This window comes from Bactrocera dorsalis, chromosome 2 (assembly GCF_023373825.1).
Source record: "Bactrocera dorsalis isolate Fly_Bdor chromosome 2, ASM2337382v1, whole genome shotgun sequence".
NCBI lineage: Eukaryota > Metazoa > Arthropoda > Insecta > Diptera > Tephritidae > Bactrocera > Bactrocera dorsalis.
In genome coordinates, this window is record NC_064304.1 from 42,748,962 (window position 1) to 42,764,012 (window position 15,051).

The 15,051-nt window shown below is 34.4% G+C and overlaps 4 protein-coding genes across 10 annotated transcripts in view; 1 reads left to right on the forward strand and 3 right to left on the reverse strand.

The window, feature by feature from the left end:
• Window positions 1-9,021, reverse strand: part of LOC125776421 (transcription factor SPT20 homolog) — a 354,201-nt gene extending 345,180 nt beyond the window's left edge. For 5 of the 6 annotated variants that reach the window (XM_049448219.1, XM_049448215.1, XM_049448218.1 and 2 more), the window contains exons 1-2: window positions 6,931-9,021; window positions 3,541-4,533 (exon numbers count right to left, since the gene is read on the reverse strand). In XM_049448219.1, the coding sequence (XP_049304176.1) occupies window positions 3,541-4,484 (944 nt within the window). In that variant the 5' untranslated portion in view covers window positions 4,485-4,533; window positions 6,931-9,021. The remainder of the gene's footprint in view (window positions 1-3,540; window positions 4,534-6,930) is intronic. The other variant, XM_049448216.1, reaches the window with a different exon arrangement.
• Window positions 9,022-9,462: 441 nt separating this feature from the next.
• Window positions 9,463-11,809, forward strand: LOC105224505 (nucleoporin Ndc1). The gene is made up of 3 exons (XM_011202606.4): window positions 9,463-10,145; window positions 10,201-10,823; window positions 10,896-11,809. The coding sequence occupies exons 1-3, from the start codon at window positions 9,757-9,759 to the stop codon at window positions 11,618-11,620; spliced, it is 1,737 nt and encodes a 578-aa protein (XP_011200908.2). The 5' UTR covers window positions 9,463-9,756; the 3' UTR covers window positions 11,621-11,809.
• Window positions 11,810-11,881: 72 nt separating this feature from the next.
• Window positions 11,882-12,697, reverse strand: LOC105224507 (putative OPA3-like protein CG13603). The gene is made up of 4 exons (XM_011202607.3): window positions 12,543-12,697; window positions 12,316-12,484; window positions 12,107-12,249; window positions 11,882-12,047 (listed from the first exon to the last, which is right to left on the reverse strand). The coding sequence occupies exons 1-4, from the start codon at window positions 12,676-12,678 to the stop codon at window positions 11,917-11,919; spliced, it is 579 nt and encodes a 192-aa protein (XP_011200909.1). The 5' UTR covers window positions 12,679-12,697; the 3' UTR covers window positions 11,882-11,916.
• Window positions 12,698-12,853: 156 nt separating this feature from the next.
• On the reverse strand, window positions 12,854-14,949 carry LOC105224508 (putative OPA3-like protein CG13603). Of its 2 annotated transcripts, none has more exons than XM_011202608.4 (4): window positions 14,704-14,946; window positions 14,239-14,407; window positions 14,039-14,181; window positions 12,854-13,580 (listed from the first exon to the last, which is right to left on the reverse strand). In XM_011202608.4, exons 1-4 carry the CDS (start codon window positions 14,843-14,845, stop codon window positions 13,258-13,260), a joined length of 777 nt encoding a protein of 258 aa, XP_011200910.2. In that variant the 5' UTR covers window positions 14,846-14,946; the 3' UTR covers window positions 12,854-13,257. The 2 variants fall into 2 exon arrangements, with proteins under 2 accessions (XP_011200910.2, XP_011200911.2); XM_011202609.4 differs by having other exon boundaries at window positions 13,531-13,795; window positions 14,704-14,949.
• Between the last annotated feature and the right edge of the window lie 102 nt (window positions 14,950-15,051).

A 15,051-nucleotide genomic window follows, 5' to 3' on the forward strand; every position in this document is an offset into this window, starting at 1 on the left:
GCGTGTTGGAAGTCAAGCGACAACACTCATGAAACATGAAGTGAAACACGACGAAATGGGTGAGCAGCAACCAAGTGTTTTTATTTTCAATATGCAAGCGCATGTATTTGGGTTTTATGTGCATATTACATACATACAGACACACACACTTTGTGTGCTTGCACGCGCAAAAACTGTAAGGCCAATGAAATAAAGATGAATTCGTCGAATGGATAAACACACCTTGAATATGTTTTACACACCCATCGGTGCTCCTAGTTGACTGCGAATGTTTACTTTGAAGCACGTTGTATGTGTGTGTGCAAGTGCGTTCATAAAACGGGTTTGTTTGTATAACGAATATAAAACAGCTGCCGGCATTTTGCCAAAGTGCTCAAATTTATTTTGGAACAAAATAAATTTTGGGATTTTTGCAAACATCTACTTAAAGAACTAAAAAAATTGGGTAAACGGTTCAAATTAATTTCAAAAAATTTCAAAATAATAAAATAAATGTTTTTCAAAAAAAAAAATTAACAAATTAAAGTAAACAGCAATTAAAAAAATAAGTTAAAATAAAAAAAAAATAATAAAAATATTATTTAAAATATAATATTAAAAAACAAAATAATAAAAAAATAAAAAAATAAAAAAAGATTAAAAAAAATTAGAAGTCAAAATTTGAAATTAAAACAAAAAAAATAAATAAAAATTAATAATGTAAAAAATATGAAAAAACAATAAAGCTAAAAAAAAATTAATTTTTTCTAAAAATATAACAAGTTAAAGTAAAACTACTAATAAAAATCAGTTAAAATCAAAAATTACTAAAATTTAATATTTAACAAAATTTTTTGGGGGAAAATATTTAAAACAAATAAATAAAAAGTTTTTAAAATAAAATAAGAAAAAAAATAAATAAATATAAAGATACAAAAAAAACAAAATATTAAAAAATATGTAAATAAAAAATTAAGAAATCAAAATTTGTGATTAAAACAATAAAATGTTAAGAAAAAATTAAATAAAAAAAAAATATTTAATAATGAAAAAACAGATAAAATTTTAAATTAAAACAGAAATAGTTAAAAAAAGAAATAATAATAGTAACAGTAAAAATTACTCAAAAACTAATAAAAATAAAAAACACATTTTTTCTAAAAAAAAACTTAACAAATTAAAGTAAAATAAAAAGTTTAAAAAAGCAAATAAGAAAAAAATTTAATAAAAAAATAGTAAAAAATATATAAATAAATATTTAAGAAATCAAAATTTCAAATTAAAAGAAAAAATCTTTAAGAACAATATAAATTCCTGGAAAAAATTTAAATTTAATAATGACAAATAGTTAAAATTAATAAAAACGAAAATGACACTAAAAACACACAAAGCTACATACATATGTACATATGTAAGTAAGTATGCATAGAGCATTGATTTTTGCTGTAAACAGCTAGTTGACGCTGCCTCTTCATTTAAGTTTATTATATGTATGTACATACATACATATGTACACATACTGTGTTGAAATAATGGTAAGGTATAACGGGTATAATTGTTATATGCACACTACAAATACCGCTGCGAAATGGAGAAATTAGTACTATGCACAGACGTGTCTACACCAACAAGTGTACAATCTCACTGTCATCAAATATTAATTGATTATTCAATAGACGCACACATATGAACGCCATGCAAATGGCTAATGTGCGCAAATATCTCAGGTTACACGGCTCACAAATGGGATTAAGGCTCTTTGAATGGTATGCAGTGGAGGGTTCAGACAAAGGTATGTAGCCAATTAGTGCTATTTTAAGACATGCCAATAGAGTAATTGGACATAATAGTTGATTAATAGCGGAATGTTGGTCACTGGGACAACCGAAGAAGGCAGGTGCCATACTGCTGGTCGTAGAGTAGTGTGAGAGTATTGGAACCGAATGACAGGCTGTCCTTTGTTAGTATAGTGATTTAATATTTTGATCCAAACGTAAGCATTCTTCTAATGTGAGCTACTGAAGGTTGTTAATTGGATATAATTTATGAAAATTATTGAATGTCTATAATTTAGTAAAACAGGAAAACTTCGATTGCTCCGACTGGAATACCCTACATGATTTTGAGTGGTCAGTTTGTATGTCAGCTATATGCTCCGATATTTAATGAGCGTTTTCCTGGGAGAAAAGGACGTGCGCAAAATTTTACATCTACATACATATGTATGTATATTTCTGAGGAACTAGATATAGGATGGTATATGGTATACAGCCAAACGGAATGATGGACATGACTTAAATGACTAGCACGTCAAGTTGATAATTTATATATTGTATATACATATATTTTACAGTTTTTTCTTGTTGTAGTGCAGAAAATCAATTATCTTAACGGTAGGTCCAGAAAATGGACAAATTCGAATTGAGATGTTATTGTTTTTGTACGAGCACGACTTCTGTTAAAACTTACCAACAAAACCTGCTTAGGGCTGAGTATGACTGTATGCAACCTGCTGGATCTAGGAGACGAAATTGGGGCTGTAACTAAGGGCCGGCTGTTCAATTGTCTGATAAGTCGTTAGCAATATTTCTTTGTGCTTACCACAGGTATTGCTGGCTAAGGACTTGAGGGTCTTGTTGCTGCTCTATACTTTGGTAATGGTCGTGGTCAAACTTCCAACAAAATTTGGGTTGAGTTCTAGTTGGATTTCTTCGCCTAGTCTGTGAATAGGTTCGCTACGGACTTATCAAGGGAGGGTTTTAGACACCTTGCGTTGAAAAGTTAGAAAGATCCAGACGTTAGGTCTACTTGAAATTCAGGGTTATGCATTTCAAATGAATGTCAATTTAACATGTAAAGCGCAATGAACAATCTGGTTTATACTACATAGGCTACAACAGACGACGATGCGTTGTACGAGATATACGACGACATTGGCCTAGTTCAGCGAATTAGACCTCCACTCCGTTGGAAAGACCAGATGGAGACGGACCTGGCTACACTTGGAATCTCCTATTGGCGCCAAAGAGCGAAAAGGAAAAACGACTGGCACGCTGCTGTAAACACGGCTATAACCGCGTGTCTACGCCAATAAAAAGAAGAAGGTTACAACAGACTTTGGAGATAAGAAAAAGAACGTTTTTTGAATAAAAATGCGTGTAAAGCTTTTTCGTTTGTAGAACCCCCTGACTGAAATGAACTGAGTTCTTCCGATATGTTAAACATGTAAACTAGTTCTTAATTTCATTTTGGACGACCACGATTTCTCCCGTTACTACTTCTGAGGATCTTCCTGAACGAGGATATACCTGTGGTATAGGTTAGTGCTCCAAGACAAAATAGTGATTTTTCGGTTAGGACAAAGCCTTTCCAGCCCATTTAATATGCCACGGAAGAATGTAAAATTGTTAAAAAACTACGTTTACTACCTCCCTTTAGGATAATAAACTTATAAGCGGTTGTCTTAGTAAAGAGACCAAATTAATTTAATTATACGTTAAGCTTTAACAAGCTGTAATACTCGTAATAAGCTTTAACCTTTCGACTGAAATGTGTACTCACCTTATATAGATGATTTCATCGTTGTTGGCCTGTCTACGCCAACCTGGTGCCAAATTAGCATTAGTAGCACTGACAGCACTTGGCTGCCCTACGGTGGAGTTTGTAGTTGTTGCCGTAGTGGCAGCAGATGCAGCACCAACACTCACATTATGAGTGGAAGGCGAATTGCTTATGGTAATATGTTGACGTGACGCAATTGTAGGTGGCGCTGCCACAATATTATTATTCACTTTTAGTGACTGCTGTTGTGTTTGATGCTGTTGCAAGCGTTGTTGCGGTTGCTGTTGCTGCTGCATTGCTACATTATTTTGTTGTGTTTGCTGATAAATATTCATTGGCTGACTGCGTGTTGCACCATTGCTTGCAGCAAATATGGTGCCACCGCCATTTACCAATCCAGTGGACATCGTTTGCGACAGCGTGTGTTGCTGATTTTGTTGTTGCTGCTGCCGCGACAGCTGTAAATGTTGTTGGTGCTGTTGCTGTTGCTGCTGCAATTGTTGTTGTTGTTCCTGCAGGTGTTGCTGCGTGAACAGTGGCGAGTTGGAAGCGACACGCGTGGTGAATTTGGCAGCACGCAATTGTTGCTGCTGCTGCTGCTGCTGATGTGCATGCTGCTGTAATTGCAGTTGTTGCTGTTGCTGATGGTGCTGCAGCATTTGCTGTTGTCCATTATTTAAGTGTTGCAATTGCAATTGTATATGCTGTTGCATCGGTTGTTGCTGTTGCTGCTGTGGCAGCTGCATCACCGTCTGTTGTTGCAATGTCAGTGCATGCTGTTGCTGCTGCTGTTGTTGTTTCATTGATTGCTGAAATGATTGCCGCAATCCAATTGCATCTATGTCTTGTTGTTGTTGTTGTTGCTGATGATGTGAATGATTCAGCTGTTGCTGTTGTTGTTGCTGCTGCTGGTGCAATTGCTGGCCAGCACTAGCGGCAGCCATTCTAAATGCACAAATTACACTTGAGTATGAGAACTACACACAATGTTTTCTGAAACGAAGGAGAAAGAGTGGAAATAAAAATTAATTAATTTGTGGTTAAACACTATTAGCACATCAATCAACAAACAAAGAACATTTATTTATGCAATTTCATTTGGTTATTTAGCCTATTTAACACATATCACTCTCACTTATAAACTCAAGAATCCATTAATTTTTGTGACTTTTCAATGAACTGTTAAATTCTGCGGAGAACGGGCCCGAAATAGTTTACCTATAAACATCAGCTACCTGCCACACACACACACACGATATCATTTCACACACTCATGGTTCGTTGAGCGTACGAGCGATGGCTTCTTCCACACACACGCACACATATACATACATACATATGTATATGTGTATGTATGTTCATTTTTAGGTGCCTACTTGCAAGGGTAACAAATATACCCTTTGTGTATTTTCATTAAATGTTTGTTGTTCTTCCTTCCCTATTTGGCCTTCTAATCCGGAGCAGGTAATTTTTTGCTTGAGCATCGGCTTTCAAGTGTTGCGCAGTGATGACTAAATTTCGGATTATCTTCAATCAGTGCGGGTTATTCCAAACATTTATTCCGATACATTGATTTTGTGAAATTTCGATGAGTCAGTAAAAAATGTTGCCTTCAACACCAGGATGACACTCATGCACATACATATGTACGTATACATGTAGGTATGTAGTATGCGCCATTGGCGTTAACGCCTCAATTTTATTTTTATTGAAATTCTTATTTGAAAAAGATTTACATATGTTTTCAAGTGTGTGCCACATTGGAAGAACACACAAGTGGTTGTTTCTTTTGGGGTGTAGAATTGTCTACAATTCCTTTTATCAACCGTTGACAGACACAGAGATTAGGTCATCTCTCTTCACGTAAAGAGTTTTTACAAAATTTTCTTAAACACTTGTGTGTCTGCCTTAATTACCATACATACATATGTATATATAAGCATTTCGTGGTAATATATATATACATATGTATATGTATTACAGGATTTCGGCCTGAGTTGAAAATTTTGAAACAGAAACGTCCCTTACATATGCTGTGCTTGAAATAAGAAAAAAGGTCGCTACATATTACATAACGAATTGTAAGATAAACCAAAGAAAGTGGCATTAATACAATCGGTCATGTATACTTTCATCTCATTCATGGCAAGCGAGAAATTAAATTAACATATAGTTTAAAAATGTGTATAACTGAAGTAAAAAATTCAAAAAAGGCGTTTTTGTGAAAAAAATTTACGCTTCAGAGCAACATTTAAAATCGAAATTATTATAAGAAATTGTATTCTTTCGGTCATTACCTGACAAATATGTACATTTAAGAAAGTTGTGCATAACTATTTGCCGTATCAACACAAATTTTCAAAATTATTTTCAAATACACATGGTACACATTGGATATAACGCCTGTAATGATGAATGAACCTTAGGTCTATATACATACATACATATGTAACAAACGCGTATGTACATACATATGTATGTACATACACATGATTCGAAAATACAACTTTTGAAATACATTTAACTTTGTTATGCATTCGCAACATAACAATTTAATTTTGCAATTTTTAAATACATTTCTAGTTGTAATTTTGCATTTACATTTTGTGATTACAACCTAAGGGTTTTACCATGGAAAAATTCAATTTTTTGGCATAACTGAGAAAATTTTATATTTTCCGTATTACAAAGTTAGCTTTAGCTGATAGCTGCCAATACAGGTTTGCAAATAATGCACTTGAAATATAATTTCAATTACTTTTTTTTTTGTTTAATTTTGTTAAAGAGAAAATCCTAATTAAAAATAATTTTCAAATTTTCAGTACCAAATATACATACATACATACATAGCATTAAAATGTTAAAAATAAATTTTTAATCTCAAATATCTGATTGGAAAATTAAAAATACTTAAACAAACTTTTTTCCAATTTTTTAGTATCTGATAAATATTTAATTCTGATATTGAGATTTTGTAATTTGAATCCAATATTTATTAATAAAAAATTCACAATAGAGTTTAACGAGATCTCAGACGGTTTAAATTTAATAATCCCAAGGCAATCAGTGAATTTGTAAACAAGCATCCAAATGTACGAAATTGAACTAATATTATAGAGAACTATTACGAGGTTTACTTTACAGCTTAAAGAAGAAGATAATAAAAAAATCAAAGTGACAATCAGAAGGTAACGAACTGGTTTCTTATTCATACAATGCGACACAGATTATTTGCTCTATTATCGCTTAAAATATTAAAAGATTAGACACACACTCGTAACTAAATCACTTCAATGACTGTTGCTACACAGTTTACATAACATTTTTAACCTATTACCGGTTTGCGTAAGCACTACCACTTCATTGAGTTCAAATAGCAGCGCCACTCACCTGTTTATGCAATAGTTGTTGTGAATCAAAAGTCAAGCGCTTCATATTCCAACAACAATGGCATCGCAAATGAACTGCTGCTGCGTGTTGATGCACGACACAACGCTAACAAAGCGCTAGGAGATTTACACGATTTTACCAAATGAACGCACTAGCTCACTATAAATACACTCACACACATCTTTGTTAACGGCGATCAATAAAAAATTTTCGATTGCAGGGCATTAAAAGGCGACAATATTTCTCGCACTTTTTCACACACATACACGCACGCCGAGCTTTAGCGCACGAAGCAAGCAATTATTTGAATATTTCAATGAATTGGCACCGTTTATGATTAATTTCAAGCAACTCAATGCTCGTGTTAATTGCTCAGGAAATTTATTTATTTATTATTTACAATGAAAAACGATGTTGACTAGCACAAACGATTTAGCTTCACTTTATTTGATTTAATTAAATATTTTTTTCTGTTGGTTTACTTTGCCACCGAAGAAGAAGACGATATACCGATAGTAGCGAGAGTTAACGATACGTAACGCGAGAGCCGAACTCATAAATGTGACGATTGGCAAAGAGGAGAGCCACGAAACACGCGACAACAACGCTGCTGTAGCTATTGGGTTGATAGCAGCAATTCAATGTTGGGTGTTGGGGGAGGCACCACCACAACTACTACTACTATGGACAAAAGCAGCAACACGCGCGAAAGTAGGTGAGTGGAGCACACACACCTAAAAAATGTTGCGGCTGTGATGACTGCCTGCTCCTGCTACTCACACTGTTTGTTTTCCACTGCTGCTATGCTCTTTGGATTTTACGCTTTTACGCTTTTGACTTTAGCACAGCAGACACTCTGCCATAAGCTCACCGATGCACCTCAATTCTAATTGTTTTGTTGTATATTTTTGTATCTTGGAATGATTAATCTTTCGCGTTTTCGTTTACGCTTTTTTCTTGTATAATTGTATACACAAATTACCGTTATACTTAATGGTGCAACCCTTAGTTAATTTGTTTAGTTTTATTTATTACTTTCAATTTGTATTTGTAAGGGCTGGTACACCGCTTTTTCACTACACACTGTGATGTTGATAAGAAATTTTTACTTTCAATATTTGACACTTTGTGTCTATTAAAATTTCACTTTCATATTTTCTATGTATTTTTAACGAGAAATCATTAATTATGCACGCCTGTTATCAAACAACTGAAATAAATGAATAATTAATATTTCGGTAGGTACACCACCTGTCCGCAGCGGGGAGCACGAGTAATACTTAATTATGCTTGCACAAGGACGATCCAATAGCGAGCGGTGTGAGCCCTATGGGCTTTTGCAAGTGTTCTGCTCTAATGACCAGCGCAGCAGCTGTTTATGTTTTTATTTTTTTCGTTTGCTGGTCAACAAGCGATACATGCACTGTGGGTATTGCAGAGATACATACGCACGCATGCACGAAAATACTTTCCCCTTTAGCGCACACTTCGATTTCAACACCACTTTGCTATGTATGACCTCAATATGTGCATGTTATATTTTCGTACAAATGTAAATATTTTCAACGACATATTCACGCAAACTTGTATTATCAGCTATTGAATTTATTTATTTTTGTAGTAGACATTGGTATTTTAATGCTGCACTAATTTTTATAAATTTTCACACTTTTGACATGTTCAATTAACTCAAATATAATTTCATTCACTTTCGCAAATGAATCTAAATTTCTTCTCTTCGTAATCTCACACTTTATATTTGTTGCTACAATATGCTTCTTCTTATTAATATTTTTCTTCTCTTTCCACTATTTCACTTCCCATTCGCATTCATATAAATTCACTCACTCATTCACCAATTTGATTATTATTGATATTGAACTGCAATTTGCCATGCAAATTTACGGTGAAAACTATTTTCAAAAAAAATTTGATTTTACTTGCACTTTTTGCACAATTGGAATTTTATTTTATTTTTTTAAACCATTTATCGGCACAAATTTCAAAGACTTTCGAAAAAATTTACGCGTAACCGTTGTGCGGACGAGCACTCACCACGAAATTCAATACAAAAGTGAGAACCAATTATTTTCTGACTATCGTGCTTTCGTGCCTGGCTCGCTCGTTCATTCTTCGTGCGTTATCATCGTTTATTCGCTGCTCGGTATCGGATTTTATTATTGCGACATCTGTTGTGGAAGAAAAACGATAATTGACGAAACATGATAAAATATGAGCAAAACAAAAGACAAAATTATCTACAAAAAACATGAAAAATATTTAAATAAATTGATTGCACAAAAAACTGTTTATTTCAGAAGCAAGAAACATTGACAATCACTCTCTGTTAGCCAATTAGATATTAACTAATTTTGTTTTATTGTTTCTTCCAAAGGTACCCTAACAATTATGAGAAATTTATGAACAGAAATCTTTCCTTATATTTCCTTATTAAAGTTAAATAAAATTCTTAAAAAATACAATTACAAAATTCAATTAACTGATTTGGCACTACTTTTTGTAAACTGATTTTTGAATTTGTCAGCACTTGCGCAGCTGTCAAAACCATCTGTTCGCAATTTGTAAATTGGCGCTTATAACGTACAATTGCTTGCTTGTGAAAGTTCGTGGAGAAACAAAACTTTTGTTCATATTACTAAAAAGTATTTAGTTTCCCTCGTTTTTTACAACATTAATGGTTAACAGTTGAAAAGTATTCAAAAAGTGACATTGACCCGGACACTCAAACTAACCTCAACGAGCCGGCGATTCGGCACCACGCATATGTAAAATATTTAACAATTTTAAAATTATTTGGATAACGACATGTCGTTAATAGTGGAATGCAAAAAGCTGTGCTTACGCCGCTGCATGCTTGCGCTGTCATACAGCATAGCCATGCAATATTTGCTACTTGGCTTCTTCCTTTTCTTCGTCAACTTCCATGTCCTGCATCCTTTGAATTGGATAAGCGGTACAATAAGCGTGCTGTTTTCGTTCTATACGTGGTTTAGCATTTTACCGCTGATTGGTTCCGTCGTCTTATATACCATATTGTTGGGGAAATCATTTCTCGCTGTGAAACGCTACTATCCAACACGCTTCCAATGGTTTATCTACACAGCGCCACGAAAAGCACTGTTCTTTACTCTACATTTACTGGTTGGTTACTTAACCGCTTGGCTTTATACGAGTTTTTTGCACGTGGATTACCGGTAAGTACTTGCGTATACGCATGTTTACAAATCAATTAATTTTCTGCCTTTACAGTAATATTGTTTGCGAATGCTTTGGAACAAAGTGCATAAATAGTCGTTATTTATTCTTAATTTGTGTGGGATTTTTCGCTGCTTGCTTGCATTTCACCAGAGAGAATTTACATACTGATCCCGAATTGGAATTCCCCATCATTCAGGAGCTAATGCTAATTCGAATTCGTTCTCTTATTTACCGCACATTATACAATTCATTATTGAAATCCTTCACGCCTACAATATGTTTTGCACTAGCTTACTGGCTAATTGGCGGCATAATAAATCGTTATTTTGCTGTAGTTTTCGCGCTGGATGTCGATGAAACCGCATTATCATTTATTTCTATTGCTGTAAATCTGCGGCTTTTGTTCTATGGCTGGATCCTAGCGGCGCAAATTTTAAGTAATATGCATCTGATGCATTGTTTCTTTGCCATACATCTTTCGGAGGAAGTTGCTTTTATTATTGAACGCAAGCCAGTGTTGTGTGGCACTGGTATAGAAGAAATAACTTTAGTGGATGCGCTTAACTCGTCATTTGTGCCAGTGGTTCAGAATTTAGGCGCCCGCGATCTGTATAATTTGTCAAGCAACAAAATGGATGCTAGGCGCAAAGAAATTTTTGCGCTCTCAGTACCAGGTAATCTTAATTACCATTTATTTGACTTTTTTAGTTTTGTTTTTTTGGTAAATAATTTCTATTGACACTTAGGTGCGCATCCATACAATTGGAATCAGCTTTCTTCGCAGTGCTTAAGCCTTATTAACGCCTTTACTGATGAATTAGCCGCATCTCTGAAAAAGATTTCAGTTGTTAAAACAGCGCCACTTTTTTCTACCATAAAGCCTACCACCGCTACCGAAGCTGCTGAAAAAATTTTGCTACGCCAATATAACGAAACCTACGGCATTAGACGCATGATGACCGAAACTAGTCAAGAAAATACCGAGACGGTAAAGAAGATGTCACCAGCTTGCAAGCGCATACATGATCAGGTTGAAAAAATAAAGAAACAAATTGAACAGACCTTGCGTGCTGCCTTCCGTACGATTCCCGGTCTGTATTACATGTTTGGCGAACCAGAAGGCGCTAAAACCGCGTACTTACTCTCAAACTCGGAAACAATTTTGTGGATAGTGCAAGGTTTAGCCAGTGTGTGTACAGCTTCGCTGACGGAAGACAAATATGGTGTGGTACAAGTTACGCTACCACAAGTAATCAAGTCGTTGCTGACACTCAAAACTGAATTGGATAAATTGAACAATGTGAATTTGAATGGCAAAAAAATGGATCGCAATTTCATCGCACTAAAAAATGGCGTCAAACGCAGCTTGTACAATATCTGCACAGTTTTCAGCGACTATTTGCGTGAAATCGTCGATAACCCGGAAGATTTGCGGAAGCTGCAGTGCTATGTGCACTACGTGGAAACGTGAACAAGAACTTGTAACTTATGCTAAATTATTCAATGAGTTGACTGTTTGTAAATTAAGTTTGGTTAAACACTTAGAATGTAATGTAATATATAAATATGTACGTTTTTTCTAACTCAATTAAATTTTAAGTCAATACAAATTCTGTGCGAAATAAAGTTAAGTTTTTCTATGCATTGAGAAGTAAAATTATGCTAAAACTATTAACTAACACAATAATTAATACATATGATGTCATTAAATGAAACATTTGATTATCTTGTCATCGAAACATTTTAATTAGAAATGTCAGGACAAAATTAGATTGTCACCTGCAGCTGTTTATCACTTGTTGGTACCGTTACTTGCGTATCAATCGACCTGGTTGTAATAACTGGCCGCAACAATTTACTTTCGAAGTGCTCCGGCTTTGGCACTTTAATATCTTTGCCTGCGTTGAAATAAGTAAATTAGTAAAGAAGTTTGAAGCAATTAATTTGAACTACCCACCTAACGACCTAAGCGCCTTTCTAATTTCTTGTATATATTGCTCCTGATGTTCTATTGTTGCTTCCATTTTTAAAATATTGTTTGTTAAATTAATTGCTGCTTGTATTTTTTCATCCCTTTTACGACGTTCTGAACGCATTTGTCTATATTTAAGTCGCGGATAGAGCAGTTCAATATTTATTAGAGAAAATTCTGTTTGCACAACTAACCGTGAAACTTCCGATACAACTGCGGCCCCACAGATTAAGAACAACACAAATTCGCCCAACATACTGGCGCCCAAATCAATGGCAGCCGCTTCTGACAGTGGCTTTATATTTGTTGGTTTGCCCATCTTCATGGTCCACATCATGGTTCTTGTCTCCATTCTGTTGTACCCTTTGAAGATTTACACACATCCTAAGTTGCACTTAAAATCTTTCGGCGGATTACTTACATTGTGCCGGTGGTATGCAAATATATTCACGAAAAATTCTATTATCCTTCGCTTTTTGCTTAATAAAATTCGCTACATATTTACTTAGCTGGCGCACGGCCAACATGCCTAATTTAAACACGGGTAAGGCGGGCATTTTGACAAAGTTATTTAATTTGTTTCTGCTTGCACTGACAGTCTCAACTATTTGTTTTGTTGATATTATTTTTATTTTTTCTGGCTTGTTGGTGAGTTTGAAAATCTAAAAATTTCTATTTTAGTACTTTATCGATAATTTATTTTATCTCTTTAATTTTCAATGAAACAAAATATTACAATAAATATTTTAATTAACACTTTTTATTCAAATTTCAAGCATTAAAACATTTTTTGGTCCTACAAATTAAGCAATATTTACAACCAGAATGTATGAAACATACATGTACATATGTATGTGCAGTACTGAACTAAATGTACTCGATAACAAATAATCACACTTTAAGCGCAAATGCAAATTAAATCCACAGGCAGGATGGAAAATAAAACTTGTACGTTTACATCTTTTGATCAACGAGTAATTGTAATACACTCTTTAAAGAAGATTACAAATCCGTAAAAAAACTTATAATTACACTGTAGAACGGATGTTTTATTTTTGTTTTGAAGCCGTTTCGATCGCATATTCCAACTTGGCTAGCTCATTATTTAGCTGGAGTAATTCACGCTCTTTGGCTAGTCACTGCGCTTGTGAGTTTTTAAGCTGTTTTGTTGTAACATTTTTTTGCACCGCTTCGGCTTCCACATGCACGTACGGTTCGATGTTGTTGTTGTCCAAGTCATTGCTTATGGTTAAAGGTAGAGTGGATTCTTTGCTCTTGCGTCCATCAACAAAAACACGCGTCTCTAAGAAATTTAATGCTCTGTACAGTAGGCCACCATTCGGATCATAGTCACCATCGAAGTCTTTAACGACGGTATTGGTTTGATCGGGAGTATTTGGATTGAAGGGCTGGTATTCAGCGATCGTTTCGCGGGTCCATTTGAATATATTTCGCGATTCTATATAGAAATATATATATATATATATGAGCGCTTAAAATTAATATACACATTTTTTTAGAGAAATTCGCCAGTCTACGCTTGCTTCATAACATTTTGCGTTGACTTTTTTGGCGCTTCTTTGCCCGATAAGGAATCAGCAGCAGCAGCTGTATTTGCTGAAGATGCTTTATTGTCTGTTGTGTTGGCCAAAACTGGCGTACTTATTGGTTTTCCTGAGAGAAAATAGGCAAAACATAGATTGAATTTTTTTAAATAGAAAATCTCGTATTCCTCTCGATTAACAAATATGTTTACTAAAATATTTACAATCAATCTATGGTGTCTGGTTCAACAAACAGTAGTAACGAAAAACATTCTAATGAATGGTAAACAAAAATTGTGCGATGATTCCAACCAAAACTTGATCACACAACATAGCATCATCAGCGAACACAGGTTAGGATTAACAAAATTACCTAAATCTGCCAGCGCACGCGTCATTTCCCTAATTTGTGCATCTTGGCGTTCCAAACGGAAACCCATTTCAGCGAGTGTTATTGCTAATTCGGCTTTTTCTTGGCGAATTGTTTCTTGCTTTTTCGCTTCATTGTTAGACTGGCTGTAAATGAAAAAAATATGTACATATTATTTAAGTATTATGTAATTTTAAACAAACCGCGTATATTCGAATATAAGTACTGCGGCACCTATCACAAAAATAATGGCTTCGCCTAGCAAATTAGCGCCCAGCTCAATAGCCATAGCCTCGTTAAGCGGCGGTACTGCTACGGGTTTGCCCAAATTCAGCGCCCACATTTTCGTTTTTACTTCAACCCAATTGTATACTGTAACAAAAAATAAGCAACAACTTCTTTCATAAAAACAATATTAATATTTTAAGCAAAAAATAAGTTTAAAAAGTGCTCCGTACTTTTAGAATGACGTTATTGAGTTTTATAAAAGGATAGCCAATCTCTTCACATACATACATGTGAATTTAGTAACATCTTATTAAGTTTATTGTAGTATATGTTTACATTAATTTTTACATTTACTGAATTACAATAAGTAGATATATACACACATTAATGTTTCACACCTTTGGAGCAAAGTGATAACTCATAAATCTTGCTGTACTTACATTGAGCCGGTGGCATACAAACGTATTTGCGAAATATGGGACTCTGCTTGGCATTACTCTTAATTACGTTAGCTATAGGTTTGCTTATCTGTTTTATTGCCAAAACACCTAATTTGGCGGCGGGAAAAGCGCCAATCGCCATCCTACACAAAGGATTTTAGTAACTTCTATGCTGTTATATGAATAAATAGCAAGGAGTAGATTTACGTAAACAGCTGACTCCTTTGGGTTTTTCTCATTGACATTTGCTTAACCCAATCATGCTCAAACATATCATTTCCAAATTGGTGAAAGCAAAAAGATGCATTTTGTAAGTTTTTAAGTTTAAAAAGTTTTTAACGTTAACAT